The sequence below is a fragment of the Patella vulgata genome, chromosome 9 (assembly GCF_932274485.2).
Source record: "Patella vulgata chromosome 9, xgPatVulg1.2, whole genome shotgun sequence".
NCBI lineage: Eukaryota > Metazoa > Mollusca > Gastropoda > Patellidae > Patella > Patella vulgata.
The window spans coordinates 42,492,875-42,513,538 of NC_065887.2; the positions used below are offsets into that span (position 1 = coordinate 42,492,875).

General features: G+C 37.3%; 2 protein-coding genes across 2 annotated transcripts in view; both read left to right on the forward strand.

The window, feature by feature from the left end:
- Positions 1-20,664, forward strand: part of LOC126807743 (aladin) — a 116,799-nt gene that overhangs the window by 55,334 nt on the left and 40,801 nt on the right. The window lies entirely within an intron of this gene.
- LOC126807705 (uncharacterized) overlaps positions 1-20,664 on the forward strand; it is a 69,989-nt gene that overhangs the window by 12,962 nt on the left and 36,363 nt on the right. The window contains exons 2-5 of the mRNA XM_050532455.2: positions 16,978-17,193; positions 17,867-18,301; positions 18,690-19,322; positions 19,676-20,311. Coding sequence (XP_050388412.1) covers positions 16,978-17,193; positions 17,867-18,301; positions 18,690-19,322; positions 19,676-20,311 — 1,920 coding nt within the window. The remainder of the gene's footprint in view (positions 1-16,977; positions 17,194-17,866; positions 18,302-18,689; positions 19,323-19,675; positions 20,312-20,664) is intronic.

The following is a 20,664-nucleotide window of genomic DNA, read 5'->3' on the forward strand; positions in this document are numbered from 1 at the left end:
ACAGGGTTTATCGTGATATTTCAAGTTTAGACAGGGTTTATCGTGATATTTCACGTTTTAAAATGGTTTATCGTCATATTTCACGCTTCAAAATGGTTTCTCGTGATATTTCACGTTTCAAAATGGTTTATCGTGATATTTCACGTTTCAAAATGGTTTATCAGGACATTTCATGTTTCAAAATGGTTTATCGTGGTATTTAACGTTACGACATGGTTTATCGTAATATTTCACGTTTCGACATGGTTTATTGGGATATTTCACGTTTATGAACAGAGGTTAGAAAACGAAAATCGTGTTAAATGGGTTTAAGTGATCTGAATTCCCTTTTGTAACTTTGCTTTAACTTGACTGTTCGTTCTGATGATCTTGGAATCAGTTTCAATCGAATATTAAATAAATTCGGACCCCATCCAGAGTGAGAATCCCGTCTTCCACCCCGTCATGTACATCGTTGTTCAGTGAAGACCATCAACCATGAACAGATGTAATATTGATTATAAGACTGGAGCATGTTCTTCTGTTTTCATCAATAGAGTTTTATTAGAAACATGTTGGCAGTAACCAAGCAGTAATTAATCAAGGTATAACATATATATCCTACGGCCACATGTCGAGTTCAAATAGATCGTTAATATATACCTTACTTGATTATATCATCAATTGCTGGTCGGTTGGTCGGCTTCTCAAAGTTTACATTCATCATATGAAACGGTTTTTACTTTTTCGAGAGCATCTGGTACCACTTATCTTATAAATTTGGGTAGTTCGCATAGCTAAGAATATTAAAGATCCCTGTTGTGATTACTGACCCAATCCTTACCTTTGATGGCATCACCATTTTAAAGGTGTAGGTAATATAATATACGTAGATAATTAGTTCGTCTCGTGTTGTTTTATTTTTCTGTTTTACATACCTTTACCTGGGAGTCAGGGTTCATACACCTACATGTATATATTATTATTATTTATGGTTCATAGAAACATCCATAGTCAGCATTCTTATCTATCTCTTGTATTACTACCTATAACAATCAACATCTTATACGTGTATTACTTCTACCAAATTCATACATGGCCATAGAATATATATATATATAACGGTATAATAGTCTCAACCCCACTCCTTTAATATCGTATTTAAAACATATATAATCGTGTATAGGTAATAGTAAGATATGACTGTAGACCTACCTATATATGAATGTCGATGTGATAATGTGCGGCCTACCTACAGGAATATATCATACTTGATGAGTAAGTTTTGGTGAATAGTTGGTACCTTTGCCAAAATCGCAATAACAATCGTCTTTATCTCCTCTCGTCAACGATTTAAAACCAGAATCCAGATTCTGGGATTGGCCGCAATACAATATGAGAGTTTGAATATTTCTTGCTCCAGTCCTTCTGTTTCCGGGAGATTTGAAGGAAAAATATAAATTTCTGTCCGTGTAGTCAGAATATCACTGGCGTTAGTAATAAATAAAAATGGCCGGTCAAAATTGTCTTTCATTTATATACGTAAGTGTGGCACATGTAGAAATACCAAGTTTTATTTTAAACATATACACGTTAAATTAAACAGAACTTATGTATCGTTTATAGGGTGTTTATACTACCAGACAATTTCTGGCGGGTTTGATAAACAACTATCTTTCTTATCATCTTTCATCAGGTTTGAATTCCTGAAATTGTATCATGTAATATAATTACATTTTGTCGCTCTCTTGTTGGTAATCTGTAATGAGGAAATGTTAAAATGTTTATGATAAAGCATCCTCGACAATCAGTTCCTGATTTAAATAAAATGAATATGATAAAGCATCCTCGACAAGCAGTGCCTGATTTAAATAAAATGGATATGAAATGAAACGCAGTTTAACATCATACGCGTTTGCCCCTACTCGGCTAATGAAGATACGATAATTCACCCGGATAGCCCCGTGTCTTCCGAGCATTATCGAATTCCAACTGTCAAGGGTTATTTTACGTGCACACCACTGTGTACAGGAGATCAAGGTTTTGCGTACCATACCTTGCCCGACCCTCGGTCGTCCACCACGTTGAAATTTCTCGGTCAACACCTTGATCGAACTATGTGAGCTAGGACCTTACTTACTAAGCTCCCGATTCTCAAATGACGTGCAAGTAAAATTACTGAAGGGTTGTTTAGAGTTTAGAGGACTACATTTCCCCGAATACCACCGAATTGGCTAAGTTTTGTCTTAGAATGCGAGTATTATTCGATTATAAAATACTAGATGACGTAAACGGGGAAGACTCTTTGTTAACAGCAGACAAGGTTTACTATCATTGATTAAATAATACAAGAAAATCTGCCATAGGTATTTTACCCCCCCCCCCCCCTTTGACTGGGGTATCGAAATGGGGGGGGGGGGGTAGATGGTCGAATGGTTTAACGCGTGTGTTGTAGGTCATGAGTTCTGTCCTTGAGTGAACTGGCGTGGTTTCGATCCACCACTTGTTTGTGACAAGGTGTAGGATCGCCTGTCTAACCTCGTGGGGTTTCTTCGGGTCCTCCGATTTCTTCCTGAAAGGACCTAGTTCGAATGGTGTCCAGTCTTTCTAGCATCTAAGTACGTTTGTTATTTCGTACCCACTGTGAAATTTTATACAATGTTTATATCAGACACAGTAGGATATGTTTAGTTGACAGTGTTTATAGGTTGGTAAAGTATTTATTTACTAAACGACGTGTTTATATCCAGTTGACAAAACAGATCTATCATTATAACACCTCATACAGTCTGTATACTGACTTCGTTCAGTCATCACACTCTTGTCTCGGTCGACAAACTTTTATCGGGACGAGTGTCCTCGGGGTATAGCTGAGCCCCGGGTCTATGTTTGTTGCAATGTCTGTGTATATTGTTTGTGTTGTCCTCCTGTACTTACTATCACATATAGTCTTGTTATAGAACAATAAATAGGTCACACTAATCTTCGATCATGGCCCCCGCTGTTTAAAAAATACGCACCGAATACTGACATAGCCAAAAATTCTTTTTGAGGAATTTATCCAGAGTGACTTCCTTTTCACATAGCTATCGATCCTAATTTGTCACACAGAAAGAGGAGTGCCGAGTTCACATAGCCAACAATTAATATTGTACTTTTGTGTGATAGACTATAAACTACTTATATAATATCATCATCAGCATCACCAAACATCATCATCATCATCATCATCACCATCTAGTAAAGTACATTTACCTACTGTAGATGAACTATGTGTAATAAGGTAGACAGGTAAATGATAACAGGTGTAAAATATATAAACTGACCTTCACCCATCAAACGTGGGATATAATAATATATTGACCTTCTATAGCTGGAGAGCATCAGGTACATTGTTGTATGGTCAAATCTGGGATTCGGAGTAATGGCCACCTTGTAACTTCTTCTCTCCTCACATTAAATAGCATCTGGCTGGCGTGCGTCTTAGATCTTTTGTTAAACGTAAACCAAGAAATTTATATAAAGAGAGAGAGAGAGAGAGAGGTGTCTTTAGCAGTGGGAGGAAACCGGAGAACCCGGAGAAAACCCACGAGGTTGGACAGGCGACCCTGCTGCTTCTAAACCATGAGAAATGGTAACTCTAACCACACGATGGTGAAGGTAAAGAGGGAAGTACGTAATCTGTGGCTCTGGATTTTATTGCGGCCCTGGAAAAATCTGTAGGCCAGATACAATCTAAAATAGCCTTCTGTATGAATGTATAGACTTTAATATACGAAATATATTATATCAGGGAACCATTCTGACTTATGGGAAATGAACGAAACCCTAAATTTCTCCTGATTTCATAAATAATGCATATAAACGTAGATTGCCTACATGTATATACTTTGATCGATGGCGTCTGTGTTGTAAATATAAGCACAAGAATGTCAAATCGACCTACAACTATTCATGGTATTTCCACTTCTGCATCAGCCGCCATATTGTTTTTACATTCTTTTATATGTTGTGTATATTTCAATAGGAAAGATATTTCCTGTCATACAGGCCTATAATAAATAATACATATTATATCAAGAATTATAGGTTAGGGTTTATGTGAAGTCGATTGTCTAGTTTATATACAATGATTTAAGTATTGAGACGAGACATTAAGACACGGGAGTGGTTTTCATACAATTTTTGCTGCATAATTCGTCATTAAAGATGTAACGTAACATATATAAATGTCCCATAATTTAGCTACTATCTGTCTCGCCTCTTGTACTGCGACTGGAAAGGAGGATAAGTCGATTTTTAGCATCATGGCGGGAGTCGTGCACGCGAAAGGGTATGCCTATACTGCCCAGCGCATCATTTTGGTGTCTGTACTGTATATATGTTGAGATTATCTGAGCTGTATTTAATGTAGTATAACGTTATATTGAATATAGCGACTGTAATATTATTGGTATTTCTAGTCATAAACATTAAGTGTGGATGATTATAAAAGGTCAATGTATATATATATTTACAGGGTTCCCGCGGTCCTCGAAAATCCTTGAATATCCTTAAATTTAAAATTTCATTTTCAAGGTCTAGAATATCCTTGAATTTCGCGGAAATGGGAAAATATCCTTGAATTTCAGTTGAGATCCTTAATTTTGTTTCAAATGTCTTCAATTCCTTTTAAATATAAGATTATAACGATAGTTGGTAATGTTTTGGTTATTTTTAAGATGAAAAATTGTAACTTTAGGCTAAAAAATGTCCTTGAAAATCCTTGAATTTGACGTATATTTATCCTTGAATATCCTTGAAAAAATGTTTGACGAAGCCGCGGGAACCCTGATTTATCAGTATATATTACCATGTCACGTGGTATGGTTTAATAAACACTTATTGTATTTAACGTGGGAGAATCTCGAGGATATTTGGGTGGGGGTGGGGCCAACCTAGGGTCTTGTCTGCGATATCACCCACAGTAGAAGCGGACGTACAACATCAATAGAAGAAAAAGATGACCTTGTACGCATCAAAATATCGACCGCCATTGTGGGTGACCATTATATTAGTTTAAACTTGCGCATACAAAGTGAGGCAGTTGTAATTTGTTGAATTCTTTCCAGAAATCAATTTGCTAATCAAAATATAACTAAATCCCTTGATCATAAAATTAATTATCGTTAAATCAACAAGATCTCTGTTTTTTTGGCATGTGTTTAGACTACTAATAATTTAACAGTTTAAAAACACGGCAATATTCTTTGTTTATATTCTCATGAATAGTTTTTTTTTTGTTTTCTGGAAGTTTCAAACAACAATTAACTTCAATCACGTTAGTATAGCCTAGTTTAAGAAAATATACATTTGTCTAAGGAAATGAAAGAAAAAACAGTTAAAGGAGAAACAGCGAGGCAATTATTGAATCAAATGGGGTTTAACGTCAAACACACATGCGTTCTTTATCTTTAAAGCAAAATACTGGACGACACTGACCACATGAATTAGTTTTGATCAGTGTGAATATAAAATCATGTTATTGATAAATGGTTGAGCGGTCAATAACTCCCACAACACGTCACAATAATAACACAGGTCATACAGGTCAATAGTCATATAGGTCATAAACTTGACCCCGTGTCAGGTCATTTAAATACCCAACAACAGATGGGTCAGTAATGACGGATCGAAAACATGGAGAGCGATTGATCAGTGAAAACATGGAGAGAAACAATTTTGAGTCCGGTTAAATTGGAGAGATGAGAACTTGCCTCACATGAAAGATGAATTTTTCGTATTGAAATAGCCTTACCGACCACGCTGATATCCTACAACCAAGATGATCTCAACCAACTGGCCTTATATATAGCAACCACCCTGATATCTAGCAACCAACCTGGAATCTACCAACCAGCTTGATCTGACCTGATCTCCCGCAACCAGCTTGACCCCCCAACCCCAACCAGCCTGATCTGACGTGATCTCCCCCAACCAGCCTGATCTGACGTGATCTCCCCCAACCAGCCTGATCTGACGTGACCTCCCCCAACCAGCTTGACCCCCACCCCCCAACCAGGCTAAACTCCCCCAACAGGCCTGATCTCCCCCAACACCATGACACGACATTGGTTAGAATGGTCGTATTAAACGGTTCAAGTTATTTTGAGTATTCGGTCAAAGATTTGCGACATAAACCAGGTAACATCAAACATGGCGGATCACATAGAGATCAAAGTTGTGCGAGGTCTGGTTAATGTATCATTTGATTGATGTATACACGGTGTTATATGACATATGGTACATTACAAATTTAGACCCCATATACATCATACAATACTACTTTACCTTATATACATCATACAATAACCTCGTACTAAGTTATCTAGATACCTCACACAATACTAGAATACCTTATATACATCATACAATACTAGGATACCTTATATACATCATACAATACTAGGATACCTTATATACATCATACAATACTAGAATACCTTATATACATCATACAATACTAGAATACCTTATATACATCATACAATACTAGGATACCTCATATACATTATACAATACTAGGATACCTTATATACATTATACAATACTAGGATACCTTATATACATCATACAATACTAGGATACCTTATATACATTATACAATACTAGGATACCTCATATACATTATACAATACTAGGATACCTTATATACATTATACAATACTAGGATACCTTATATACATCATACAATACTAGGATACCTTATATACATTATACAATACTAGGATACCTTATATACATTATACAATACTAGGATACCTTATATACATTATACAATACTAGGATACCTTATATACATTATACAATACTAGGATACCTCATATACATTATACAATACTAGGATACCTCATATACATTATACAATACTAGGATACCCCATATACATTATACAATACTAGGATACCTCATATACATTATACAATACTAGGATACCTTATATACATCATACAATACTAGGATACCTTATATACATTATACAATACTAGGATACCTTATATACATTACTAGGATACCTTATATACATTATACAATACTAGGATACCTTATATACATTATACAATACTAGGATATTAAACGTCATACTAAGTTATCTAGATACCTCACACAATACTAGGATACCTTATATACATTATACAATACTAGGATACCTTATATACATTATACAATACTAGGATATTAAACGTCATACTAAGTTATCTAGATACCTCATACATTACTAGGATATATACAGTCTTTTATAGGATACCTTATATACATTATATAATACTAGCATATATAAAGTCTTTTATAGACTGATGTTATCAATCTTATTAAATGTTTATTTATCTCGATTTGTATCATTTCATTTGAATTTGTATCATTTCTTTCAATTTGTATCATTTCGTTTCAATTGTATCATTTTAACTGCACATCGTAGTTCGAAGGTTTACGGGGGGGGGGGGTACAGAATCTTTTAAAAATCAGAATGAACCAATCTCTAAGTTACACAATCCCCCTAAAACCCGGATTACAAGTGAAATCAAATATCTACTACGAGTAGCTGTACACGTTACAATCGTATATCATACCATACTGCTACCAGTATCTGTACATGTAACAATCGTATATCAAGCCATACTACTACTACCAGTAGTCGTACACGTAACAATCGTATATTAGACATTACTACTACCAGTAGCTGTACACGTAACAATCGTATATCATACCATACTCCTACCAGTAGTCGTACACGTAACAATCGTATATCATACCATACTACTACTACCAGTAGTCGTACACGTAACAATCGTATATCATACCATACTGCTACCAGTAGTCGTACACGTAACAATCGTATATTAGACATTAAAGCACCAATATCCAGTCTGTACACATGTGTGACTCACTAACCAGGAGATCCCGAGTTCGATCCCTCTAGATTACTCAGATTGTCTGTATCAGTAGTGCAGGACGGAGGTGTCTAGATCCCTCTTGATTACTCAGATTGTCTGTATCAGTAGTGCAGGACGGAGGTGTTTAGTCGTTCAAGCAAAGAACCGCTGGAAGTTGGAATCTAATGAAGGGTCAAGTTGCCCGAAACCCCGCTGTCCGGGCAAACATTCCCCCCATGGTAGACTGTAGTTTAGAATATTATACAACCTATGATGTATACAGCCAGGTGTATATATAGGTAAACATATTGATCAGCTACAGGTAGATATTAATAGATATTACAGGTATAGATAGTGTACATCATTACAACATCAGGTATACACTGCTGTCTGGAGCATATCGACCCGATCAACTCATTCCAAATGACAAATCAATTCAAGACGGTCGTTCAATGTAGTAGTAGTTAGTTATATTTTACGTCCGCTTCCACCGAGGTGATATCGCAGACAAAGGTCGTTCAATGTCCGCTTCCCTGGTATTTATATCACAGACAAGACCTGATGGATAACATGGACTACTTATATCACCACTGGATATAAATATTAGATACATTCATTATCAACATGTTCGGTATCACCAGGGGTAGCGTTCTACTCTACTGTGCAGTAAAACCGAACGATACCATTGGTAATACCGAGGGTGTATCACTAGCAGCGGTATCCCGGGCTGTAGCATTCTGTTCTACGCTACTGTGCAGTAAAACCGAACGATGCCACTGGTAATACCGAGGGTGTATCACCATCACCAGCAGTGGTATCACCAGGGGTAGCATTCTGTTCTACTCTACTGTGGGTAAAACCGAACGATACCACTGGTAATACCGAGGGTGTATCACCATCACCAGCAGCGGTATCACCAGGAGTAGCATTCTGTTCTACGCTACTGTGCAGTAATACCGAACGATGCCACTGGTAATACCGAGGGCGCATCACCATCATCATCAGCGGTATCATCAGTTGTATCGTTCAGTTCTACTGTGGAGTAAAACCAACTCTACTGTGGAGTAAAACTTATATCTCACGAGAAGAAATCCTTGTTTATTTAGGCTTGATTTATGGATTAATCCTTGTGTTATCAATATCAATAGACCACGGGCTTTCTTAACTTAAAAATATTAAATATGGCTGATCGTCAAACATGGTTTCTCAACACTGCTGCTCCATACATTTTAAAGGTCACGTGTCACAGGTGTATAAGTGTCTAGTCGTTAGGAAAGAAAAATCTGTGTATACCTTGGCGTGTAAATAATTCCTTGGCCAGTTGAAAATCTGTGTATACCTTGGCGTATACGTAAATAATTCCTTAGGCAGTTGAAATTATGTGAAGAGTTGATGAAAACACCACTGTCCTAGCAAAATCCTTCTATTTGCATGACTCCCGTAACCATAGAAATGAACATTACCTTATATTATGTTGACGAGACTTTAAACCCCATTAAATGTTAGACATGTAGTAGACCCGTTAACCTAGATATTAACACGTAGATCGACAAATCGGCCTTAAGTTGTGACGGGTGTCATATTGAAGGCATGGTATGTTTAATATTACTAAACTAACTAACTAAGTTTTACGATTAACTTGTGTGTGTGGTGTTCTGAATCCGGCTTCCCAATGGTTAAATTTTAAATTTCTATCGTGTATTAATCAGTGAAGTGTAAACGGAAATAATTTATAAAGTTATATTTTGAAATGAAAACAAAATCCCAAAACAGCAGAATCATAATAACCACAATTCCACTTGACAACAAAGACGAAAGTCTAAACTTGTAGTTTTACTCCCACCAACATGTGAATTGCACCATAGCCTACAATCACATGCAAACATTTAACCCAACCGGAAAACGACAATCATTATTATTTAACAAGTATAATGTGTTGTCCAGTGTCAGGGAAAGAGCTAATAATTATATTTAGAAAAAAAAAACAATCCTATTTTAGCCGCCATTAACAACAAATATAGACGAGGGCGTAACATTAATCGACGTAATATAACAAAAATTTTACTGAAGGAGAATTTTGCCTCGGTAGCGGTGTTTCAAAATGGCGATTATCCCTGATCTGGACTAAGATCCAGGCTACTATAGTATGCCCTGTTCCTTGAATACGTGATTTCATACTGTAATATCCTGCAATAAACAGCCATATTGAACAATACACGTGACTTGCTCATCTGACTGAACCAGATGTACTACAGACAAAGGATGGAATTATTGGTTATCATCAACTATGGAGGAAATGCACATGCCTTAGCACGTGGCGGCATACTGTGCGTAAAGTAACTAGATGTACAACAGGCGCGATGAAGACTAGACGCAGACGAAAGTCGCCATTCGTCATAGAATTTAATTCAATCGATGCTAGAGACAAAAGAATAAATCGAAGTTTTCCACTGACATTTTCTGATCAATCAAGTACAATTGTTTTATGATCGTTCAAGTTAATAGAGAGAGAGAGAAAGAGAGAGAGAGAGAGAGAGAGGGGGGGGGGCAACGTAACGTCCACTCGACAAGGAGTAGGGTCGCCTGTCCAACCTGGTAGGTTTTCTCCGGGTCCTCCAGTTGCCTCTCACTGCTTCCTGTAACGTACCAGGCGGGATTCGAGACCACTTGACGCGTTACCCCACTCCCACCCCCACCCCCACCCAGCTCATGCCTTAATATCAAAGTAAACATGAATATAAAAAGATGCAGACTGTAATATTATTTATTATATGATAAGACCGTTATGCGTTGTAATTTAAACATATATTATGCAAGAGCTAAATATCTGCCTATTGCAAATCTTTCTTAAGGCCTGAAATGTTGTCTAAATTATTAATTAGACATTAATTAACTTATCCAGGCCATAATCAACTCTTGATGGCATCGGATTTCTATATTAAATAGATTAGAACAGTTCAGCCATATTTTGATTTAAGCTAAAAATGAAGGAGCGAGACTTAGCTTCGGATAGATTCGCCCTTTTATTGTTAGGGATAATATCCTTGCTAATATATACGATTGAAACAAAATCAATAGATACCGATTCGATCTCGATGTTGGCCGAGATATAGTTCCTCGAGATTTTCCAGCCTGGGTTACCTTAGCCAAAACACGAGTCCCGTCCATGTACGCATAGGCGTACGAGCGGGGAGGGGGGGTGGCGGCCGCCCCCCCATTTTGGGCACCAAATGCTGGGAAAATTTGGGCACACAAGTGTACTTTGTAAAAGTTGTATAAAAAAATATTGTCTTCTTGAATGTGTCCAATTTAACAGCGAATTTATTATTATTATGTAACATACTAAGAACCTAACTACATTTTTTGGGCACCAACCACCACCGCCCCCCCCCCCCCCAGTCAAAAATTTCTCCGTACGCCTATGCATGTACGTAAAAGACCCACAGGAAGCCCCGATATCACATCCCACCCTCGTTATCGCGGTTGATGCAGAGAACGTGGGATGCTTTCGGTGAGTTGTCCCTTTAGATGTCTTTGGGTGAGTTGTCCCTTTAGATGTCTTTGGGTGAGTTGTCCCTTTAGATGTCTTTGACATCCATTGAAGTAAATAAAGTAAATAGCCGAGGTGAAGTGGGAGGTGGGTGCAACTTGGTTACAACATAAAGGTCATGGGGTCATACAGGTGTGCTACATTACCTGTCGTACATATATACATATATAGGTATAATACATTACTCTTAACATCGTACAATGGCGGCGTTTTCTGAAGCAGTCCAACTTCCATGAAGTCTAACCCGTGGTAACCTGCCACTTGCACGATAGTTTGTGTATTCCCTTGAATCCTTTCACTTGATATGGTTATACCTTTATTAATTATATTATCACGATTGGTGCACAAAACTAGGACGTTAAACCACAATTCCATCTTACAATGTCTGTGTGTGCGTTTTTTCTGGGCTTTTGTTTTTTTTAAGTAAACTTTGACCATCTTGTATTTGTGGTCTCCGGCCATTTTAAATTGAATAAACTAAATATAAAGTACAACAAGGTGTTTATCCTATGAGAACCATCCAAACCAGTGAGAAATGTTATCAAGTGTTCTCGAATTATGATAACAGAAGACTGGGTATTGTCCCACCTGGTGGTATATATGAAACAAATACCCAGGTGTGAGTATTCAAACCAATATTACAGTAAATATATATATATATTGAACGATATATAGACATATGGAATATTGTATATGAATGAACTATATATATATGTATGTAGGTCAGTGTGAATAGCCATATACTATAATTATGAATATGAATACCTTAATCGTCAAATAATTTTACTATTTTACCCACGCTAGGGTTTTTTCACGTCACATTATACATTATACACAAAACGCTGTAAAATATCAGCTTTTATATACAACACATAAACTAGAGCTTTCAAGCGTAACGGACCTAGTCAGCTATTGTCAACAACTACCCCCAAACTACCAAATTATTGTCGGTTCACATAACGTTATATATTAAATCGAATATATGATAATGTTTTACGCTTCAATGACTATTCGGTATTGTATTGTTGAAAGCCAAGCCGTTGTGTTACTCACAAATTTTAACACCTTCACAAAAAAACCTTTATATATAGTTTGTAACATACCAGGCCTTGTCATAGTCATTAGTACCTTGTTTCGATATTGTTTACATTTCTAAAAATACAATTTGAGGTCTTGTAACTTAAACCGTTTGATTATAAACACGTGAATTGTTTTAGAAATGGGTGTGTATGTTTCTAAACTCAAGAATGTCTAATAATTTGTTTTATTTATTTGAATATGCCTACATTTGTTAAATGACGAAGGATATAACGTTTCAGTTGAAAAACAATATTAAATATTTCCCTAATATTTTAGTTTTCGAAAAAATATATTTTAACAACTGAAATGAAGTAAGGTTTAACTTTTCAATTTTTCTGTACTTCGCAGGCGAAGACATTTTAACCTACTTTTCATCGAATTCCATCTGCCAATGGTTTTTTAACATGCGCGCCACCGTTTACACGGGACCTCGGTTGTTCGTCCTACAACCGACTAGGAAAAACCACCCTAAAAACATCGGGATCGAATCTGGAGATTTCAGGTTAATGAGTAAGCTACTGTGGCTCCTTTGTTAAATCATGGAACTTATAATGTATTATAAGGTCCATGGTTAAATGTCCAAGGGAATAATATAGGTGAAAAACCGTAATAACTATTTCCGTGTATATTATTTACTCTAGTTCCAGATCTAAAGAATAATTCAGGGTTGTTTGATCTGAGTTTAAGATGTTGGAATTTGACGTGTATTAATATATAGTTATAATGCAGGTGTAAAACAAGGTGAACCTGTTAGGCTCGTTCTCTTTATATAACCCACTTATGTATTTATTGTACAAATAATTACCAGTTACTTAAACTCAATTATATTTGGAGATTTTGCTGATGTAGTAGTTTTCTGAGGGTTGTTCATAAATTTATGTGTAACAGAGATGCATATTATATATAACACGTGAGAAATACTAAGAGGTTGGGGTGGGTGTAGGTACATTTTGCCTTCTCCTTATCGAATGTATATACTGGTGGACCTAATTTGTTTGTTGCACCGAACACCTAAGCAATCTTTTATTTTTCAATTTCACAGGGGCTACCCCTGGCAAGTGGGAACCGGGCGTGAATAATTCTTAGATATTCCCTGGTCGTGTACTCGAATGAGAAACACGGAAAAACCAAATACAAAACAAAAGACCAACATCGTAATCCATATCAAATTAAGTGCAATGTTAACCATGTGAAATCCTCAAATGAACAGTTATACAAATTGTAATATAAACAGTTACCGCATACATATATCGTGCACGGCACCCGTCGCTAGTTTTAAATTATAAAATTTTAAGTCATAATACTTTATCTACCCATTCCATTTAAATGTGTATATACCAACACAATCACATTTTCAAAACATTTATAAATATTTTAAAGTAGAAGCCAGATGGCTTTTAAGAAACAAATATGTCGCTGCCATGTTTTGTGGCTGTATATGTATATTAGGAAAGTATAGACACAGCAGGTGGCATGCTTTCTCCATTAACCATTCCATGTTTCAAAATATGACCAGAAGTTAAATCAATATTTATCTTATGAACCCTTGTAACATATTTGGGGTCGAAGGTCAAAGGTTATTATTATTGTTAGGGGTCAACATCTGCTTCTACAGACATGGAATTTCATACTTTTAAAATTAGGGTCTGTGGGATATATCTAAGATAGAGATAAAATAACCCCATCTTTAGTTTGTCATTGTTTATTATATATTAAATGATACTTTGTAAAATGTTGATATTTAACAAAGCACGCCAAATGATCATAATTAATGCTTGCAGTAGATCAAATAGTCAAATAGAGAGTGCTGTTTATTTTCGTTAATGGTAATGTGGTGTAATAATAATGCATTTATAGAGTGTCAGAAATACAACACTATCCGACCTTGGTAGGCGTCAGTAGTCTACTCTTTTCTGCACCCCCGCCCCAATGCACAATGAAAGACACACCAGTAATCCCCTGCTATGTTTTCTATGAATAATTATTGTAATATAAAGACCACCTCCTACATTCGATCACATCACCGTAACTTAATGCAACCCCCCCCCCCCATTTAATGATATTTATAATATAAAAGGTTATCGATTGATGACGTCATACCATTTTTTTTTTCGTTGTTTTTCTTGTCATCGTTTTCGAAATACTAAACGCGCTTGTTTTCGCAGCAAGTAGGAACAGACCTTTGTTGAACTGGAATAATTTACATGTATGTTAATATATGACGAGTTATCTCCCATACTAACGCGCGTGGATTTTGCTTGGGTTGTCGGAAGTGTGTTTTAAATGCGATATTTACATTTATTGTCTACTGCCTTTCCTATTTATGCATTATATAATTATGTCGTTATTTTAGATATTGTTCTGCATTACGCCCTTTTCAATATCTGTAATAATTATTGAATAGGGGACATAACTCTAGAAGCTCTCTGCATTTTGTTCTCGATAAAACAAAACCGTTAATTGATACAAAAGTTATATTTTTTGCAACTTGTACAGGGTTTCAACCAGTCGAATGATCATAAAAAGAGTCTCAAGGAGGAACATTTTGTACACGAGTTAATCCACTCACCACCTCCCGTGTCAGCCGTATACTCGCCGAACTTGACCAGTCGGAACCGGAAGTTCAACCCGGGACGTTCTGGTTGCTAGTCCACTGCCATAACCATATAACCACCGCGGATCAATGTTCACCCAAGTATTTTAAATCATCTTCATGGCGAAAGGACTGGCTTACGAAAAATTTTATAACTTTATTTGAGATACAATGCAATCAATAGAAACCAATATAACTTAATAATTTGTCGATTTGGATGATATTTATGACAAAAATATCTTTATGATAAAAATTACGATTTGGTTGAGTATGTTCTTAAAGTCTTTAAACAACATGATTCGACCTTTATAACGATGTTGTAATGTGTAATATGTTTATCAATTTCTACCACTATACACCATTTATTCCTAGCACATGTACTACACGGCATACCGTTACTAATTATAGACACACCAAATATGGCGGGAGGGCAATATTAACCGATATACCATAGCTTGACAGCTGTTTATAATTACTCACAGCTTAAATCTCTATAATCACATTATAAAAATAACAGATTACATCAATTAATTGTTAACTGTGTGAAACCCTCAAATGAAAACACAGTTGAACGAACAGAGGTCCAGTTATTACAATTACAAACAATGAATATTCAACCATGTCAGTGATAGTGAAGGTGGGCGGTGCCTACTAATATTTATAACAACAGATTAGTTTAATAATCAATTACCGAGAGAGAGAGAGAGAGAGAGAGCGAGAGAGAGAGAGGGGGGGAGATGTATGCATATTTATCCACTGATAGCTATTAGATACATAATGAAATGAAATGAAATGGGGTTTAACGTCCTACTGTTCTGGCCGTTTACGTGCACGCCAATGTGTACACGGGACCTCGGTTTTTCGTCTCATCCTAACGACTAGACAGCTGTCCTTGTCAGGCCCTCTGTCCTGCATCACTGACAAGGGTAATCACGCCGGAAAATCTGGATGAACATTCTCGGCCAATGCAGGGATCGAACACCCGACCTCCAGGCTAGCGAATCGGCGTCTTACCCACGTAGCCACCGCCCCCCCCTCTCCTCCCAATATTAGATACACGGGGATGGCCGGAGGAGGGGGAGGGGGCAAATATGAGGTTACGCATAAAACAAAAAGAAGATGTTGTGATTAATATGTATTAAAAGCACAGACGAATCTATGCCTCGGGGTTACCTCCCACCTAGTTGTGATCGGCTTGCACTTCTGAAATCCACGTCCAAACCATGACCCCAGTTAGCAGGATAGACGTAAACTGTTTCTAATATTACGTCTCATGATTTCACGTAGCTAACAAACTTTTGTAGTAGGGGTGAGTGGTGAGGGGGGGGGGGAGGGGGTCCACTCGACACAAACTAGGTTATTTCTGGACTTAAACACGATATTTTTAAATTTGACTAATGATTCTCGTGCAGGGGGTCTTCAGAAGCCGGTAGACACGCCGTAGTACTCGGAATAAAATCACGAGGGTAGTACCGAGGCGGGGGAGGGGGTATACACACGATATTCTTATAGTTGACTAATGATTCTTGTGCAGGGGGTCTACTACAGAAGCCGGTAGACGCCGTAGTTAGTACTCGGAGTAAAATCATGAGGGTGATTCCGAGGCGCGCGGGGGGGGGGGGGGGTGGGCTATGTGTTCTACTGATGAAGTTGCAATGGAGGAAAATGCCTTAAGCGTACTTTTGATAAACCCATAAGTTTATTTTTTTAGTTTTAATATTTCACCTTTTGTGCTATATTTCACACTTTATTTTATATTTTATGCATCAACTTTGTATATCAGTGTGCAGCACTTCTGAAATGTATGTATAGAACGAATTTTAAAAAGTTATTATTATTATTTTCTTAAATTCTATTTTCAGATCTGTACACCCGTTACCACCTTCCTATGGACCGACTGTCTGGAAATGGTCTCATCAATCCCTCGGGGATGGCTTCCACGGTGCACGGCAATCCCCAAATTGTACCCGGGGTCATCAAACAGGCCCTAGAATTGGACGGTCGGGTTCAATACGCCAGAATAGCTGGTTCTAGTCATAGAGCCGAATGTTTGGGTGATCTTTCAAAATGTCCGGATGGTAAGTGACAATTTAAAGGAGTTAAACCACTTTTAAAAGTGAAATACTGTATTGAATTTGATGGACCTTAATAAAATTCAACTCAATTATGATGTGACAAAATCTTCCTAAATCTCCGGATGGTAAGTGGCACCATTTAAGGAAGCCCAACCATTTTGGTTTATGTCAAAATACAGTGCTGAATTGGATTGACCTGTGGAGGCTAAACCATTTTGGTTTATGTCAAAATACAGTGCAGAATTATATTGATCTGGGGAGTTATTTCAATTAATCTGTTGGGTTAAAAGGGTGTTGGGCCTAACATTTCAAATATAGACAAATATCCACTTTATAAATCAAATCAATGCATGGGATTCTTCTACTGGAACCCCATTACACTAGAACAACCACTGGATTCTACAGTTCGGATATTGAATGGACAACCTAAGACGACTTTGATTTCTGCCGCTGTCTCTGGCCCGAGATGGAGATGTTATTAGCTTCATATTTTAATTTGAGATCGTCAAGATTCGATTACATTCAACTACCCTCTCAAAGACCAAAATATAAGAAAGTTCCTTGGCTATAACCAGAAGAAAATACCAATGGGACTTGATCTGCTTATCCCACAGCATGATCTCATTGATGAGAACGCTGAATGAACCAGCTAATGAAATCATTAATTTTATTACAGGTTATTTTCTGTCCATGTGGCTTCAGTTCAAGGATCATATAACAGAACGTGGTGTTTACATGTCCAACGGTGGAGAACGACAGGACTCCCATGGTATCGCTATGTATTACGGCGACGGAATCCTCGAGTTTATCTTCAAACATCCCAATGGACAGACCTGGTCGGTTAAGGACAGAAATTTCCTACCAAAAAGATGGTACCACGTTGCCGCATCCTGGGATCAAAATAAAGGTCTCCATTTGTTCGTGGATGGAAACCAAGTGAACCATGATAACCGACCAAAACGAGGGTCAAGTGTTAGACGAACAGCCTACAACGACTTCATCCTCGGGAAGTCCAACTCCAATGACAGAACTGGTCGTCTTGGCACCATGCTGGTGGATGATTTTAGATTTATCTCGGGTTTTAGAAATAATAAGGAAGTCCGAGAATCAGGTAATCCCTGCAAATCTTTCTCCTTTTTCTGTATATTATATTAAAACATTTACATTCGAAAGATGTAAAACTAATTGTTGCTGGATATTTGTTAGATATTGTTACTACTGACTTTATCATTTTTTGTTAAAAATTTCATAACAATTACAACGTTTCAATACTGTTGTCTTCAATATAACCGCGAATTTATTGAAACTCAACGCGCTTTCCCACTTAATGGAAGGGTGTTTTGTATGAGCGTTCCTTAAAATCGTCAGTGTATCTCAATTTAATTTAAGTTAAATCACTCAAATCAAAACTTCTTGTGTATTTTGCATGTTCTGTAATTTGTCCTTTCATGTTCATAGCTTCTGGATTCCAGTATTTGTAAACGATTTCTTTATTTCAGGACCTATTTTCCGTTATCATATGGATATGGATGAAATGGAAGGAAACACAATGACATTTCCACACATAAACGCCCAAGTACATGGAAATGCTCGACTCACAGATGAGGCTGTTTTGAACAAAGCTTTAAATTTAGTTGGGAATGGACAGTACGTTGACTTGGGTAACTTTCCTGGAACTTGCTTTGGAGACCTGATGAAGTGTCAGCACGGTATCACTCTCTCCTTCTGGGTGAACTTCCCCAGACTCGATGGAGACTCCAGATATCTGTTCAGCTCCCCGAATGGTATTTCCGTTTACTACAGCGGTAGTCGTCTTCATGCTGATGCACATATGGGAGACAGAAACTGGGCTGCTTACTACACAGGAATCCGGGCGAGGCAGTGGTACTTTGTTGAGATCTCCTGGAACCCAGAACTTGGTCTGACCATGTTCGTTGATGAAGAGCGCGTTGCCTTCCAACCTAGAGACTCCCACCGAGGTGTTTCCAGACGAGATCACCGAATTCTTATTGGAAAGGAAGCATCAGCATCCTCACTTGGAGAAACTAATACAGCCATCGCTATGGTGGATGAAGTAGATGTTTATTATGCTGACAGAGAAAAGTTGGTCGATCTTGGAGTAATCCGAAGAGGTACGAAATTTATATGTTATAATAATTTACTTGTAATCGTAGTAATTCCCACAAATCAAATTGCCTGGTTTGCTGTATGAGCATCGTTTGGGTTGAAATGAGTTGAAAAACGGAAAATTGAAAAGGTACGTAACTGTGGAATTTATGGTTTTTGCAATATATTATGGTGAGAAACAATGTTGTTTTATAGAACAAAGATTACATTCCAATTGTGGTCGTATATTGCGTCTCCTCCGTTCGTCCGCCCGTCCGTCCATCCGCTGTGGGAGTATGTTTCGTTACCTGGCAACCTATCTTTAATTATATTTTAATCATTTATTGTTATAATCCAGTATTTTCCTCTCTTTTATCAGGACGACCGGTTCCTTATCATTTTGATTTTGAGCGAATAGAAGGCAACCGACTGGTTCACGATTCTATACTAGTAAATCTTGAAGGAAACCCTAGACTCCGCCAGGGAAAGATTGGTAAAGCTTTGGAACTGAACAGAAACAGACAAGTTGCTGATTTCGGTCGGCACAATCAGATCTGTTTTGGAAATTTGGATTATTGTCGAAATGGTGCACTATTCTCATTTTGGATCAACCCGTCCCAGTTGAAAAGAAACACTTACTTTGCATCCACGGGAAACAATGGCATCACTTTACATTACAAAAACAGAAAGCTAATCGCTAAAGCTGAAACGTCTTCAAGAACTTGGGAAACATCTACAAACAAGTTGGTGGTAGATAAATGGCAGTTTGTAGAAACATCCTGGCATCCAGAGACTGGATTAAAGCTTTATATCAACAACGAGATGGTTGGGGAGGACACCCGACATTCCCAACGAGATGACAGAAATCCTGGTGCTGCTGATCAAGATGATTTCTATTTGGGTAGAGGTAATCTAGATATGAACGATAACAACTACGCTAACGCCATGTATGATGAGTTGGATTTCTGGTATGCTGATCGCGATTATTTGACTGCTCATGGATACATCCAGAGAGGTAAGTTTAACCATAATTATATTTTATTATGACAATAAGTCTTCTGCTTGTCAATAACAGTCGAAGAAGGACAATAGTCAAAACATGTTGTATTACTTTAAATTATACGAATCGGACACAAGTTACTAACTTATAAACGAGTCCTCTCCAATACAATTGTCGTAGGTTGTCAGTGAAACAAAGTTAGTAGATTTACATACCTGTCAGATACCAATAAACAATAAATTAACAAAATAAACATTTACACTGGATCAGTGTATTTAAAATATGAACCACAGAATAGCAAACCGTATAGCATACCTTATAGCATACCTTACTCTACCAATTCGAGAATGATCGACATGAAACGTGAC